The sequence below is a fragment of the Zalophus californianus genome, chromosome 8 (assembly GCF_009762305.2).
Source record: "Zalophus californianus isolate mZalCal1 chromosome 8, mZalCal1.pri.v2, whole genome shotgun sequence".
NCBI classification, from domain to species: Eukaryota; Metazoa; Chordata; class Mammalia; order Carnivora; family Otariidae; genus Zalophus; species Zalophus californianus.
In genome coordinates this window covers 949,354-966,360 of record NC_045602.1, presented here as the reverse complement: position 1 = coordinate 966,360, position 17,007 = coordinate 949,354, and the positions used below count along the sequence as shown (strand labels likewise).

Genomic DNA, 17,007 nt, shown 5'->3' with positions numbered 1-17,007 from the left:
CCCCCATGCCACACACGAGCACACACAGGCACCCATGTACAGCAGGTGTGGACCCACGTGGGTGCACATTCTGGCAGGTGCACACACATGCAGGCATGCACACACGTCTAATCAAGGACAGTGCTCGATTTCAAACCAGCAAACTCCTTCCTTGCTGAGAGATGCACGGCTCACACAGTTCTCTGCACGCGTGTCTTACAGCTGGAAACAACCGCACCATCTACTTACTCGCTGGCCTTTCCACGGGACCCTGGCAGCCACAGATGACACGCTTTGGATCTCTGAAGCTGATTAATTAACCACGCTCAAAAACTAGTGAGCGTCATGTAACATGGATGCTGGTCTAGCCTCTTATTTTATTAATGACGACAATGAGGCCCACAGAGTTTAAATGACTTTTCTGAAACCACTTGCTCCTCGGACAAAAATGCAGTCTTGTTTCCAATCTAATTCTGTGAACGTTTATAACTGAATACACAATTTCTTCTAATCACTATGTTTCAAAAGGACTAACGAGAGTCACGTCCCCCCTGGACAGAACGCTTGCTAGTAATTAACCCACTGCTGCTGCCATCACTGTTTTCTTCCGATGCCTGACTTACAGCGTATTCATCAATCTGCCCGAAGACAACCGCACCCAGATACTCTGGAGCACCCCGTGACTCCTAAGAACTGGTTCGTGAATGGGGTTCATGAGCTTTCGCCCTTTCAGACAGTGGTCACACACCTTAATTTCTCCGCTCCAGCCTTGTACCTTGAGATTCGAGCCATAGACAGAGGAATTGACAGGGTGTCTAGCCAGCGCTTCTCATACTTTGGTTCGTTAGCTACAGGCGAGGAAGGTGATGATGGAGCCTGTACAAAATAAAGGAGAGCCAACAGTCACAGAGTCAGTGAGAAGGCACCGAATATAGGGCAGGACCAACACCGTGCCCTGTCCAATTCACATCAGATACATTTCAACTGTTAAAAAGCATGTGATAATTTCCTCAAAGACCTAGAAAGAAATAAGTGCACTTCTATGTGAATTTAAACTATTTCTTTTTTTTGACAAAATATGGCACAAAAGAGGAAGGTCAAAGGGGAAGAGATGGGGAGACAGGTGCTGAGCCCAGGAGGCAGGAGGGGCTACCCCGACTTCCAATGTCAAAGCAGAGCGACTCTGGGTCCAAGAGACAGTATCTACTAGTACTGGTCACATTCACAATGTCCAGGTCACAAGGCCACACTGTCTGGTGGGTGTGGGCACAGTGTGAGGCTGGTGGGCAGGGAGAGCAGGCCACTCCTGTGCAGAGCCTGCAGACGACAGGAAGGGGCACGGAAAGTGCGGAACCCGTGCACACAGGTTTGTGACCTGACCCCATGTGGCGGGTGTCCACCAGCAGCAGACTCGGCAGAGGGCTCTAGGCAAGAGGACCCCCAAAGTTCCTGTCTGGGTTCTGGGCGGCGGGGAGGGCGACAGCCACTTGATCCATTTCACTATGGAGCCCACAGCGAGGACAAAGAAAGCAGCCCTGGGCAGGGGTGAGGGCATCGGCCAGGTCACGGCAGCGCCTGACTCAGCACCACTGGCTCCAAATGTCTAGTTCCACGTAAGCAGCAGACATCAGGTCTGGGGTGTTCCAACGCCCTGTCCTAGACCAGGGCAGGGGACCCAGCAGAGGAGAAGGGGCATGGTGGGGAGTTCCCCATGGCATCTGTGCCTTGCTCTCCACTCCGGGATGTCCAGCTCCTTGCCCTCTTGCTGAGAGAGACGTCTCAGCACAAGAGTCAAGGTCCCAGCCCTGCAGGGAAGCCTACATCTGCCATCCGATGAGAACAACATGCAGAGTGAGTCCAGGTGGACCTTCTGGAGCCTGATCTCCTCAGGAAGCTCAAGTGCCCCCAGTGTAAGCTTCACACTTGGGAGCGAATCCCCACCTGAGGGAAATGCCTCCTGCAGGGAGCAGAAGTTCTCAATTCTAATTTCTGCCCCTAATTTAGTATCAGCTTAGTAGCTCGCAGAAGCAATGAGGCATGTTTCCACCCGCCGAACTGAGCGCCGTGGGCTGTACCTGTCTGGGCTCCGCGACCTACACACGTAAGGCAGGAGTTGCAGGACAGCTGCCACCCACCGCGGGCGACGCAGACTTCAGAGCAGGGAGACACAAAACACGCCCTCCTCCGTTTGATTCCCTGAAGAAGAAAAGGCCGCTCTGAAACCCCTGATGTGTGACTGACCAAGTCCGAGGACCCTCCCTGTGAGTGGCCTCAGTGACCGTGAGACAGACTCTGAGCTGAGTTGGCACCTCGGAGGTGTGTGGCCAAGGCGTGGGGCCGGGGGAGGTGACACCGCGTCAGGGCTGGGGCCGTGGGGCGGGGCACATCCCCGCTGTAGGGAGTCCCCGCGGTGACGCGCTCACAGGCCTTCCTTCTGTTTTCCCAAAATGCCACGATGGAGACATTTAAGAAACTCATGGAAAACTAAGTACTTATAATACAAGATTTATAAAATTGAGGAAGTGAATAAAAGTAGATGAAAGAAGACACCTTCCAATATTTCACTCGCCACACACAGGGACAGTGCACGTCAGTGTTTCTGTTCTCTGCACCCACATACACTCGGGTGTGACAAACAGCGCCTCAGGCTACACTCTCTGAGTACGGCGGAGATAGGACCGCACCCCAAACGCTCGGGAAATACAAAATTCAAAAAGAAAAAATCGGTCCAAGCCTCATCATTCATTTTGTATATTTCCTGATGATCTTTTCCCTATTCTCTCTTTAAAACCTACTTGTGGTCCTACTGCAGATAATCATCATCAAGGGTAGATCAGAAAAGAATGTTTACTGGTCACCGTTGATACAAAGTGGGACTTGAAGGCAGACACCTGAGCCCAGAGGCAGAGAACTTTCTGTTTAATAGAAACTCTGCTTCTGGAAAGTGACTAAGATTTGTTCTATTTATTCTTTGAGTGGGGAGAACTTTCTCTTGCTCGGTAACTCCCTTGGAATGATGTCTATATTTGAATGTCACTTAGCAATTATTAGCATTTGCTGGAAGAGAACACAGTGTCTCTACGCTTTACAGGATTACTTAACACGACTGAGGCTCCATCCGAAAAGCAGAGTAAAGCCTGGCCCGAGAAGCCGGTGGCCCCGTGGGAATGAGCAGCAGCTGCGAGGGAATAAGGGCTGATTCTGCAGGAACGAGCATCAGCGGAGGCTGTGGCCTGACAGCGGCATCCATAATTCTCCCAAGTGCAGAGGCCGGAGCTAAGAATGAGGAAAGGTGGGCCTCCCGTGCGCTCCTGAGCCAAAAACACCAACGCCACATCCTCACCTCTGCGGGAAGCCTGAATGTGTCGTTAAGTCATTTTTTAAGAAAAAATATTATTTTAATACTTTATGTTTAACTAAGAGATTTGAAAGCAACTTTTTAGGTATTGCTGTCATATTTCTACTTTGGATGATTGTGGATTTTGCAATTCATCCTTTAATTTTTAACTGAACTGTACTGAGGCATAAATTTCCTACATGTACGGATGGATGCACAGTTTGATAAGTTTTGTGATTTAGATACACCCCAAGCCACCAGAACCTAATTCCCTATGCCCGTTTGCAGACAATTCTGCCCTCCAGCTGAGGCAGTCGCCGATCTGATTTCTGTCAGATCAGGTACTGTAGTTCGGACTCTTTTAGAATTTCTATAAATAGAACCATGCAGGAAATATTTGCATTTGGCTCCATCCAGCAGGAAGTCTGTGAGATGTATCTGCAGATCATCCATTTTCATCAGGGAACAGTATTCTATTGTTTGCATTCACCTGCTGAAGGATCTGGGTTGCCTCCAGTTTGAGGATATTATAAACACATTCACTGTGCTGTCAGTTAAGTTTGGGGTTTGACTACTGGGCCAGGCTTGCATTGCTGGGATACCTGACCTGCTCAGGAAGACTTATCCTTTTGACTTTTTCATATGTTGTTGACCATTTTGTATCTACATTGATGAAGGCTGTTGTCTGTGATGTTCATTACTTATCATATCATTGAAAGGTTCTGGCATCAATATTATCCTGGCCTCGCAGAATTAGTGGGATATGGGTCTTCTTCCTCTATCCTCTGAAAGACTTTGTGAAGGTCACATATTATTTCTTCAACAGAATTCACAAATTACAGAATTGTTGTGTTTATCATCCTAAACAGCCCATCATAAGCCCGCATGTGATCTTGGTGAATGCTCCATGTTCATCCTATAGGCTTTGGGTGTAGTTCCGTCTAAAAGTCAGTTAGGTTCCAGTTGATTTATAAGGTTGGCTCTGTCCTTTATGTCCTTACTGATGTTGCATCTACATGTCCTATCAACTTCTGTACAAAGAGTATTAAAATCTCCAAATATGGTGATGGGTTTATTTCTCATTTCTGCCAGTTTTGAGTTCATGTATTTGGAAGCTCTGTTATTTTTAGGTGCATGCCATATTTAGGATTATAATGTTTTCCTGATGAGTTGATACTTTAATCATAATGAAACATTCCTCTTTGGTTTTGTACATTCTTGGAAGACTACTTTGTCAGACATTAACAAAGCCACCTTTTTATGGTTACTATGTACATATATTCTCCACTCTTAATCCCCACCTGTCTGTAACTTTATATTTAAATAATATTTTCAGTAGTAAGGGTCTTTCTAATTCGGTCTGATAACTTCTATGTTTTAATTGGAATGTTTGGTTCATTTACATTTAATGTAATTCTCATGTCCCTGGGTTTAATTACATATTGCTAATTTGTTATTTGTTCCTCTTGGATTTTCTTCTACTTTGTTGAGCATATTCTTCTTTTCTGGGGTTAATTTTTTTCATTATTCTTTTTTATCTCCTCATTGGCTATAGAAATCATAACACACATTCTGATTTTATCAGGGTTTACTCTGAGTCAATATATCGCATCACTTCAAACCTCATATCTGATATGTTTCCCTTCCAACAGCTCACTTCACAAGTGTAAGAATTTACAACAGATCAGCTCAGCATGCCTGGTCCTTACCCTGTGTACTGTTTTTTTTTTTTAAAGATTGATTGATGATTGATTTTAGAGAGAAAGCATGCACATGAACAGAAGGAGCAGCAGAGAGAGAGGGAGAGAATCTTGAGCAGACTCCCAGTTGAGCACGGAGCCTAATGCAGGGCATGGTCATGACCTGGTATCATGACCTGAGCAGAAATCAGGGGTCAGACGCTCCGCCTACTGAGCCGCCCAGGTGCCCTACCCTTTGTGCTATTCTTGCTGTGTCTCTTACTTCCACATACATCATCACTTCCGCTTTGATTTGCTATCATTCTATCATTTAGCTTTAAAAGAAATTCAGAGAAGAAAAATTAGGTATTTTATAAACACATGCGCATATTTACGACTCATGGTGCTCCTCACTCCTCCTGTGCATGCGCATCTCCATCTGGCATCCTGTCCGTTCATCTGGAAGATCCTCTCTTAGGATTTCTTTTAGTGCAGCTCTGCTGGTGACAGTTTCTTAAGTTTACTTTAAAATATCTGTATCTTGTCATTTTTTAAACAATATTTTCCCTTGCACGTAAAATCCTTTTTTTAAAAGATTTTATTTATTTATTTATTTGAGAGAGAGAGAAACAGCATGAGAGGGGAGAGGGTCAGAGGGAGAAGCAGGCTCCCCACTGAGCCGGGAGCCTGATGTGGGACTCGATCCCAGGACCCTGGGATCATGACCTGAGCCAAAGGCAGTCGCTTAACCAACTCAGCCACCCAGGCGCCCTGCATGTAAAATTCTTAATAAACATTCACTTATATCATCGTTCCTGGGTAAGAAATGCCTTTTTAAAATCTGGCTGCTGCCTAAATTTCCTCCTCTTCTTTGGTTTTCCACAGTTTGATGGGGATATGCCTGCAAATAGTTTTCTTTGTATGCATCTAGCTTGTGTTCATTCCCATTCTCCTTCTGGGACTCGTCCCCTTGATGTGTCCCACACGTCACTGGTGCTCATTTGTTTGTCAGTCTTTTTCTCTGTGTTCTTGAGATTGGCAATTTTTCTGTTTGTCCCCAAGTCTCCTGACCAGTCCTAGTGCCATCGTCAATCTGCGGGAAGCCAAACTAGCGGGTGTTTAGTTCAGTTATTATGGTTACCATTTATTTTCTGAAGTTTCAGTTTCTTCACTGAGAGTCCCTATCTGTTTAATCATTAAGACCATGTTTTCCTCTAAGGCCTTAAACATATTTGAAAGTGTTAAGTCCTTGGTCTGCTAAATTCAGCATCTTCACATGGGGTCTATTTATACTGATTACATTTTTTCTTAGTTTCCTATCACTTTTTCTTATTTCTTTGCATCACTAGTAATTTCTGATTGCTCACTGGACATTGTCAGTGACACAAGGTAGTGGTTATATCTTCTTCCTGTGGATTTTTGTTCAACATACCTATTATAATCACCTTAAACACAGGGGTGGTGGGTTTGTGGAAAACGAAGGTGTTTATTAAACCCCTGTAACTTTAAGGCATTCCGCGTCCCAAGCTGTCTTGTCTGCAGGTGTTCTCGAAGCTTGGTTTTAGGCTCTGTTAGGACAGTTTTATGGTGACCCTCGTGCCTCTGGTGTAGCCCTTCCGGATTCACAGCTGCATGTCTGCGAGTTAAGTTTCTCCACCCCAGGTGCGGTGGACCTGTAGTGTTATCAGCACTGTTAGATCTCTAGTATCTTTGTTTGCTCATGCCCCTCAGTGCCTTTCCAGAGGGGCACCGAAAAGTCTTTCCTTGTGCACTGGTATCCTGGCATTCAACCAAGGACTTCTGGAAAACTTATACACAAACTTCCAACTCACCCACACCACCTCCTTCAGGGGACTCTGCTGCCTTGCCCACAGGTTCGGGCTGATTCAGAGGCCCTGCAGCCTTGTCTTTGTCTCCTCAGTGCAGCAGGACCACGTGCTATGCTTGAGTTCCAGTCCCAGGTGGTGCTCATCTTGTGATGTCCCTTCTCTCAGGGCTCATGGCTTAGACTGCCAGCTGCCCAGTGCCTGAGAACAAGTGTGCCTTGTTGTTTGGAGTGTAGTGGTTCTACTGCAGAAGATATGCTGTGTGGGCTTCTAACGCTCCTTGTTCTTTCTGTGCTCGCTGATCACAGAGCCTGTGTTGGATAGGAGATTTATGCCACCAGCTGCTTAGTCTTGTTTCCTGTGTCCAATGTCTCGTGTAAGGACTTGAAAATTTCACTGTGCATATAAATCATAAAGGGAATTTGTAAAAGATAAATTCTTAGGCCACTTTCTCTGAGATTCATATTTTACAGGCATGAAGATAGGACTTTGAAATCTCCATTAATTTGACACTGCACATGTTCTGACACACATCATGAAACACTGCTTCCATGCAGCAGGGCCATCCTACATGGGATACTCTAGTTCCCCATGCTCTTTGTCTGTTACTAGGAAGAAGTGTGTTAAAAAAGTCCACGTTTGTAGGTTGGTGAAACATCATTCAGTGCATAATCTAAATGCAACTTTTAACTTTAAATTTTTTATTTAAGTTCTAGTTAGTTAATATGCAATAATATGCAATATTGGTTTCAGGAGCACAATTCAGTGATTCATCACTTACATACCCAGTGCCCATCACAAGTGCCCTCCCATCCCCCATCTAGCCCATCCCCCACCCACCTCCCTCCATCAACCCTCAGGTTATTCTCTGTCATTAAGAGTCTCTGATGGTTTGTTTCCCTCTCTTTCTTCCCTCCTCATCTGTTTTGTTTCTTAAATTCCACATATGAATGTAATCATATGGTATTTGTCTTTCTCTTTTTTCACTTAGCATGATACACTCTAGCTCCACCACATTATTGCAAATGGAAGATTTCATTCTTTTTGATGGCCGAGTAATATTCCATTGTGTGTACATACCACATCTTCTTTATCCATTCATCATCAATGGACATTTGGGTCTAAATGCAATTTTTTAAACAGAAATATTAATTGTAGTTTTAAAATAATTTTGAATAAATTAAATAATTAAAATGATTTTCAATAATATTTTCATACAAGAGCACAGTGCTACATACCTCATGCTTGTTCGTGGCCTAACTATTCAGTCTGAGGCACCCACCCTGGGCTCATAGCCAGCTTCCTTCCACATTTATTTCCATGAAATTAACTAACACGTCACTAGAATGGGCAGCAATTGCTGGCATTACTGAAGTTCTGAATTTTGGAGATTCTGACCTAACAGAGTGAACAATTACAGAGTGGTTTCTCACTGGAGACTACTGAGAAGGTGGTACGCCACATTTCAGTTATGCAGACCATAGACGGAAGACTGCAAGCCCAAAACGTTAGTATACATGGCTCTTTAGAATATGCTTCCTGGTGGTGGGCTCTCATGGCCCAGTGTTAGTCTTAGAGATGCTCAGCAATGGGACTTTGATTTCTTTTTTATCTTGATCAATAAAGACTGATTATTAAACCTAGGAAAGACTCAAATGCTAGCAAGCAACCAAACTTACACCACTTAGTGTTCAATCAAAAATGAGTGTTCTGCCCAGCAGATGACCATGCCTGTGGGTCACAAGTTTGCAATTTCTACCTTGATAAATCCTGCTGGAGAGGTATGGGCCCATTTTTAACATAATTTCGTGCTGTACTATAACACAATCATAATGGTGCAGAACACTGCACCTCAGTATTGTGCACGGTGACACAGAGCACTGTGTGGCTGGGGGTAGAGGGGCCAAAGCTGCGCACACAGTCACACTGACCTGGCCAACAAGGACCCTGTGGGGCCCTGACAACTCAGAGGAGACTGAAGGAACAGTCGCAATCATCCCTATACTTTCAAGCTGTGAAGTGTATGTGACTCTCCCAGGCTGACATGGTCACAGGGTGAAGCCGTCAGGGTCACCAGGGGTCTGGGGCGTGACACCAAGAGCAGATGGGCTGCACTGTGAGGGGCAGCCCCAGATGTGTCCCCAGCATGCTGCTTCCCCCCTCGCTGCACAGCCCTGAGGAGACAGGCTTTGAAAATACTCCTTGGGGTGCCTGGGTGGCTCAGTCGTTACAAGTCTGCCTTCGGCTCAGGTCATGATCCTAGGGTCCTGGGATTGAGCCCTACATTGGGCTCCCTGCTCCGCAGGGAGCCTGCTTCTCCTGCTCCCACTCCCCCTGCTCATGTTCCCTCTCTCACTGTTTCTCTGTCAAATAAATAAAATCTTTAAAAAAAATACTCCTTGCCTTACTCAGATGTTATGACCTTGTATCATAAAATTCATGCTTTTAGAAATGAAACTGATTAGAACAAAATGCATGTAAGACTTTTATAAATACTTTTTTTGTGGAAAACAAGATGCAACTCACTTACACTCCTAAAAAGTAAATAGAAAAAAATAAAGAAATCTAACAGTCTGAATAAACTGGTTTTCCCTACAAGACCTACAAATGGGTATGAGGCAGTCATCTGCGTTTTGGATCTTGGCCCACATACCAGTGTGGAATTTTAAATCTGTTACGAACACGAGAAACTACTTTTTCAGGATCAGAGATTCAGCTACAAGAGGCAAAGAAGCCACAGTGAACTGTTACCTCTGAGTTCCGCATCACTGCTCTGAAAAGTTTTTAAGGGATTTTTTAGTAATTATGTAATTAATTTCACTGTCAGTATCTAATTTAAGGTAAGTACACGGCGTCTCTGATGACGGATTATTTTGACTGCAGTATCACAGGCCCTTCTAAACAGTATTCACGTTCCATGTTCTCGTCTTTTTTACTTTAAAAAAACTGTAATCACCTTCACACAGGGCGGGCTTCATGCTCATTTTGGGGAAAGCCTTGGTGATTATGCTGTATCTATATTGTAATTTTTCCTTCAGCTTTCTTTAGTGACTTTGACGTGGTAATTTTGCTTCAGGAATTGTTCTCCTTGCGGGTTGGTCTCCGTGGTGTGTGACAGCCCAGGCCTCCATGGCTTCCTCCTTGCGCCTACAGGGCAGCTTCTGCCTCAGCTGCACATGCACGTGCAGGTGGGAGGCGGTTCAGCTGGAGGGCCACTGTCCACATGTCCTGTGGGTGATGGGGCCAGAGCAGAGGGGCACTGTGCACCAGGTCCTCGGGTGCACCCTGAGAAGCAGGACACCACGCCACTACCCACATGCAAGGTTCAAACCGCTGGGAAAGCCATTCTCCAGCCACAGAGAAAGCAAGTGCCAGAGCTGCCTCATGGGCCTTTAATGCGCCATGAGCCCATCCTGGTAACACCAGGATGACCGCCCAGGCCAGGACAGACCGCTCTGTGTCCCCACGGACTGCTTGCCCCATGGACGCACTCCGGAGGAGCAGGTAGGCAGACAGGCGCCAGCTCCACGTCACTGACCTGCCTCCGCACAATGTCCCGACCCACCCAGCTCAGAGGGCTCACGGCCCCGGACAGCCCACCACCCAAAGTCCCTGCGAGAGGCCAGGGAATGCCCCTGAGCAGTGCCACCTTGCCTCCTGAGTAAGGAACGAATCCAGCCCGGCGCTTTCCTCTGGGCACTAAGTATGGTCACACCCTTCGAAACACAAAATAAACAAAACAAATATTTATTTAATGTAACAATATTTTAAGACAGCAGCACAAGTACTTTTTGCTCCTTTTTACACAAAAAGAATCTACAGCTAAAACAGACCACACAAAGGGACCTGGAACCCACACAAGGTTTGACTCTTACCAGAATGTACCATTTACTAAATTAAATAAATTCTTGGTCAGTGATTCTACAGGAGTTTAAAATTATGTAGCTTTTTAAAAGTCATATATTTCCTAGTTTTCTAGCTGCGTATCACTTAATTTCCTTGGCATGTCTTCAGTTGTCTGTCGATATTTGAAGGTCTCTGAAACGAAGGAAACTGTCTTTTGTGTAGAGGATTTTCTTCCTTCAGAATCCTTTCCTGTGGTTTGTGCTGAGCTCCTCCCTCGAACGGCAGCCCGGCTCATGCGGACACGGTTTTCCCGCCACCTGGGACGCGGCCGTGCCAGTGGAGACACAGGCAGAGGAGGAGCACGATGGCCCCCTCTGTCCCTCACTCCTTGTGACACACCGGATATTTTAAGGGAAACCATGGAGCCTATCTTCTTACACACGATATACCTCGCTGAGTCATTTTGTGCTTTTGACATAAAAGCAAATCCACTGAATAAGACAGAAAAGCAGAAATATTGAATATAAATTACAGTTAATGCAAGAACAGCAATTCACCATTTCCACCTTTTCATTACAAAAGAACTCTAAGTTTTAGCTGCTGCTCATACAAAACTATAAAATTAAAATAGTACAATATAATTAAATGTGATTTTAGTAGAAATCTATTACAGACAGAAAGATTTCTCTGAAACTTCAGATGTGGGAGGGAATGTTGTTGCTACCACGTCCATGGAAGCCGTTTGCCACAAGCGAGGGTGAGGAATGCCTGCATCTTGTTCTGTGGTTCTTTCCCAGCGGCCATAGGGGCTGCCCAAGGAGGCCCAGCCCCTCCACAACCCCCACCTGGAAGCGGCTCCTGGCGCCCTCGTCCTGACGGCCTCTCCACCTGCTGGGCGCATCCCTCACCTCCTCACTCTTGTGACATCAGAGGGTCCCCACAGAGCGGTGAGGGATGCAGCAGGTGGTCACGTGTGCTACCGGTGGGGCAGGGTGGCGGGGGACGGCGTGGTGACAGCAGCACGAGCTTCCCTGTGACAGGTGCTTACTTCTCCTGCAACAGTGCAAACAGCTCTGGTCTGGTCTCTATGCTCTTCACTAGGTCCCTGGACACAAAAGAATGGGGGATGCAGACCACAGACATGGCTGTTTTGTGCACAGTTGTCCCAGGGACAGCACATGTGATGTCATCAGATATGGGGCCGGGGCTCAGAGTTGGGGGGGGGGGGCTCCGGGCAAAGCAAGGCTTCCAGGGGTCTGAAGATGTCGGGTCGTGCTGATTCCTGAACCAGAGCTCAGACCCACACACACTTTGTGCTGTGATTTCAGACCCAAATCACAGCTTGGAAGGAAGAACTCGTCAGTTAGAATTTACTACTCGACGCTTTCAGGGTCTGAATTTAAATCAGTAAATTTACCAACAAACCTGTCATATTTACACACTCAGTGGAACTCTGGAGAAGACCTATATGGAATATCCTCTGTATGTTCTTAGGCCGTCCACGGTCTCAGGTCCTGTGTCTGAACACAACTGCCTGCAAAGTACGTGTGTGGTGGACAAACCCAGACCAGAACAGTAATTTAATGCAGTACCAGGAGGCCTGAATCTCAATACTTCTCAGGCCTGGACTTCTGTTTCTGAGCGTCACTGTCTGCTGGGTCCCCAACACCTGCTGTTGCCTTACACCATCCTGGGCTCATCCTGTTCTGTCTCCGGATCAACTCAGCCTTCCAAATAAATACTTATATGCATTATATAAACATACATACTTAATACGTATAACATAAGTAAAGTAAAGGAGAAACAAATATTGTGTTATTATAATTACATACAAATGTGTATTTTATACGAATATATCCCCTCGATGAGAAACGCTGTTTAACCCAAACACAGACCTGGCTCCAACCTTTCTACTTATTTTTGCTACTCATTACCTGGGGCCCTGGATGTAACCGTGATCCTCACTTTCCTAATGTATAAGCAGAGTTAACGTGGCCACCTTTGGGAGACTGGAAAGGGTGACTTATGATGATACAGCGCTGTGCCTGAAACACAGGAGGTATGCAGTTACTGCTGAACACAACACAGGTGTGAGAGCCTGTTCTCCGTCATCAGGTTTCACATCCACTCCAGCACCTGCTTATACTAAATTTTCTCAGCAGCTCATTTTTCACGGATGTTGAACTTTGGTCTTAGCCGAGATTATCTCAAACAGTACAGATGCTAATTTGGGGGGATGCACCCTCATTAGCGCACCTTTTAAATTTCTGTTTACTGTCTGGAAGCATGGAGAGGAGACCATGTGAAAGTGTCCATGTGAACAGCTCTGCTCGAATCCCTCCAAGGCACCTGCCTCACACAGATTCCCACCAATGTTACCCTCAGAACAGCAAAATTCTCACCACCAATGCCCAGCGCCAGACTGACGTTTTTATCAAGCTATTTTTCAGGAAAAAAAAAAAGCAACACCTAAGAAATCACCCTGGAAGGTTTCCTTCATGCCTATGGCTTCCCATCATTCAAACAGCGAAGAATCCGTGTTCAGGAGGCCACGGTGGGAAGTGGGGAGCACCTGCCTGATGACGCCTTGCAGCCTTCTCCTCTGGGAAATAATGGCACCGGTGCTAAGCTGCTGGGCCGGTGGCAGGTATGAGGTCCCCACAGCCTTGGCAGTCTGTGCCCTGCTCTCCTCCCCTCTGCCCGACCCTACCTCCTCTTGTTCCGAGAAGGCTCCTGAATCAGTAAGAAGACCCACTGTGCCGAGGACGACTGTGCTGTCATGGACAGCCTGCTGGAATCTTACTGACAATCTTCAGGGAGGAACAACTCCTAAATGGACCATCATGGGGACATGAGCACTTTCATTTGTGAAAGTGTGGGTTTCCCTGAAACGAATGTGACTGAGTAGTTCAGCTGCAGTGTGTCTTAGTCCTAGGGAGGCACCAGGAGAGGGGCCAAGGAATGGGCGCCCACCGCGAGCCTGCTTCTGCAGTCCTCAGTTTGGAGGACGTTGGCAGTCCTTCCTCTCCCCAGGGACACAGGAGGGTTGCTTCCCTTGCACCTGCTGGGTGCTGTGGGGGTGTCTGGACATGCTGGGCTTCATGTCCTCAGGAGCTCAGAGCATGAAGGCGGTTAAGCAGCTTGCACAGGAGGTCTCAGGGGCCAGGGGCCCCCAGGGAGGAGCCTTTCCCACACAGAGGGACCAGGCACATGGGACGAGCTTCCCTGGGTGGCCTCCAGGGAAACCATGAAGCTCCTCACAGAGCAAGTCATGCACTTGTCCATCTGTCCCATGGCAGGCAGGCCTTGCAGCTGTGACCACTGGGCTGGCCCCATGACCCCCCGGAGCAGCTGCTTGGCCTAATGTGGTCCATGTGGGCTTGAGCTATGACACCAGTCAACTCTCGTGGGCAGCTCTTCCCTCTGGGGCAGAGAAGAAGGGCCATGGGCCCCATGCGGTGGGGGTTTGCCTAATTCTCTTTAAATAGACCCAGAATTAAGATAGTTTCTTAACAGCTTCAGCTTTTCCTGCCTCTCCTGTCCTCATTTACTTTGAGAGCACCACGTGTCCAGACAATGGGCACTGTATGCCTCAGCCCTGACCCTCCCCGCCGGAGTGCCGAGGCCAGGTGCCCCCCCTCCCGCCCCCGGCAGGCCTCGCGAGCCCGTGGTGCACGCAGGAAGGAGCCCGCAGCAGCTGCCTGGTGAGGCCACCCCCGCTGCTGGGAACCAACTTCACATGCTCTTCAGGAGAAGAGTCCCAGCAAATGGAGGCAGCTTCTTCCCAGTTGCTTGGCTGTCTCCACAGTGGGGTGGCTGTTTTAATCCAGTGGGTTTCCCACTGAAATAATATTTCTCATTTGTTTTCTCTCCAAGGAGCAACTCTTAAAGGCTCAAGTAGCTATCAAATATTAATTATTATTGAGGGAAAAGGTTTATTCTGAAATCGTTTTCCACAGCTAAATTAAGACATACATCTCAGGAACAAGTAGCAAGTGCCACACAGTATGGTGTCAGCATTTCATAAGAAATATGTAAATAATTTTTCTATTTAAATTTGACATATTTTGAGTGGAAACATTTAGTCTGTTATTCTAAAATATAAATTCATTAATTTTGTGAAGACAGCTATCTAAATTACTTACACTGTATAAATTTTTAAATAACACAACACAATTATTAAAAGCAAATGAACTTTACTGACAACAGATCGTTGCCATATTCTTCAAACTGAAATTATTATCATAAGATGAAAAATCTCTTATGAAACATGAATAATGGAGAAAAAATATGACCTGATTCTTCCTAGACTCTTCATGGGTGTTTGGAAGCCAGCGGGCTTGCCACCATTACCCAATCTACTTAAGATAAGGATCAATAAAATACTGAAGCACATGATGAAAAGGAGAGGAGGATGAGAAAATATAATTTCTAAAAAAATATGATATTATTAAGTAGGCTTGGGGGCTTCAAAGAAGAGCCAGAGCCCCAGCACAATCCCGTAACCAATGTAGCTACCCACCAATGTGGCGAAGCCATGTCTTGCATAAAGCTTGTTAGACACAGCTTGGGTCCATGTGACAAAGATGGATGAAGAAAGTTCTAAGAGACAGTCATTTCCAATTTACAAAGGGAAAAGCCAACATTTTGTGAACTAATAATAATGGGGAGAAACAAATCCATCTCAAACAGGGATACGAGAGCTTCTGAGCCTTGCCGCAACTGTGTAAGAATGTGGCTCCATTCTGACTTCAGCGTCAGCGTCCTAACTGCCATGCAACAAGTTAGCCCTGAGCTCAGTGGCTGAAAACGACACAAACTTACTGCTTATCACTGCAGGAGGGCAGGACTCTGACGGTGTGAGCAGGGCTGGTCCTCAGGGTCGCCGGTGGTGAGTCTGGTCCTCACTGTCCCATACCTCCTCTCGCACGGGGACCAGCGAGTACATGGCCACGTGGCAGCCCAGGATCCCCTCCCCATCTCAGGTCTCAGACACACCTGCAAGGTCCCTTCCACATGGTAGTAACATACACTTTCACGGGCTCCAGGGATCGGGCCATAGCCTTCTTTGAGGTTGTTGGCTACCACAATCCCAAGGGACTAGAAAATACAGTTATATACGTGAATATTCAATCATGGTTGTTTAACAGATGAATGGCTGATGGAAAAAGCATTTTCCTAATGCTAAATTACCCAGTCTCTTCTCTCAGCCCCTGCAGCCAGCCTGCCTGGTCCACACTCTGGTCTACACCCTGGCACCATTTATACCCCTTGGCGAACTACTAATTTCCCGAGAATCAGTTCCTCACCTGTAAAATGGCAGTAATCAAGAGCTTGCCTGAACGAGGTAATGAGGACTGCATGAATAGACAGGAGGTGCTCAAGCATACTGAGCACACGGTAAACGCTACAAAGCTGTTCATTACAGAAGGCAGAGTTCTAGGCCCAGAGCACACAGTGGTTCAAATTCCGGCTCAAGCATGCACTAGCCATGTTCCTTGGTAAATGAATTAACATCTTGTGTGCTACGTTTTACCCCTATCTGCACAAAGCAGGTAATCATGATAAATACACAGCATTTAGGATTCCTGCCATAGAAAACCTGCTCTGTAAATCATGGCAGTCATTGCGGTCATCACAATTACTATTCCTTTCTGACCACGTCCACCTGGTTCCCCTCCTCCCAGCCTACCTCTGGCAGCCACCAATCTGTCACTGTTTCTATGAGGATGTTTTTTTTTTTTTTTTAGATTCTACATATCGGTGAAATCATACAGTATTTGTCTTTCTCTGATTCACTCCACTTAGTATGATCCCATCAAGGTCCATCCAAGCTGTCACAAATGGTAGGATTTCCCATTTTCCTAAGGCCATATACGATTCCATTGTAGATGCAGATGTAGGTACACCTACATTCTTGCTCCATGAGGTTGCTTCCTATCTTGGTGCTTGTGAATAGGCTGCAGTGAACATGGGAATACAGGGATCTCTCCCAGACAGTGATTTCATTGCCTTTGGATATATTCCCAGAAATGGAATTGTGGGGTCATATGATGGTTCTATTTTTAATGTCTTGAGGAACCTCCATACTGTTCTCCAGAGTGGCTGCACTAGTTTGCATTCCCACTGGGAGTGCACAAGGTTCCCCTTTCTCCACATCATCCCAACACCTGTTGTTTCTTGTGTTGTTGATTCTAGCCATTTTGACCGGTGTGAGGTGATATCTCACTGTGGTTTTGATTTGCATTTCCCTGATGATGAGTGATGTTGAGCATCTTTTCATGTGTCTGTTGGCCATCTGGATGTCTTCTGTGGAAAAATACCTGTTGAGTTTCTCTAC

At 46.3% G+C, this 17,007-nt stretch overlaps 1 protein-coding gene across 1 annotated transcript in view; it reads right to left on the bottom strand.

Annotated features, from left to right (window-relative positions):
- SNTG2 (syntrophin gamma 2) overlaps positions 1-17,007 on the bottom strand; it is a 218,106-nt gene that overhangs the window by 85,958 nt on the left and 115,141 nt on the right. Inside the window, exon 9 of the mRNA XM_035728728.1 lies at positions 728-855. Coding sequence (XP_035584621.1) covers positions 728-855 — 128 coding nt within the window. The remainder of the gene's footprint in view (positions 1-727; positions 856-17,007) is intronic.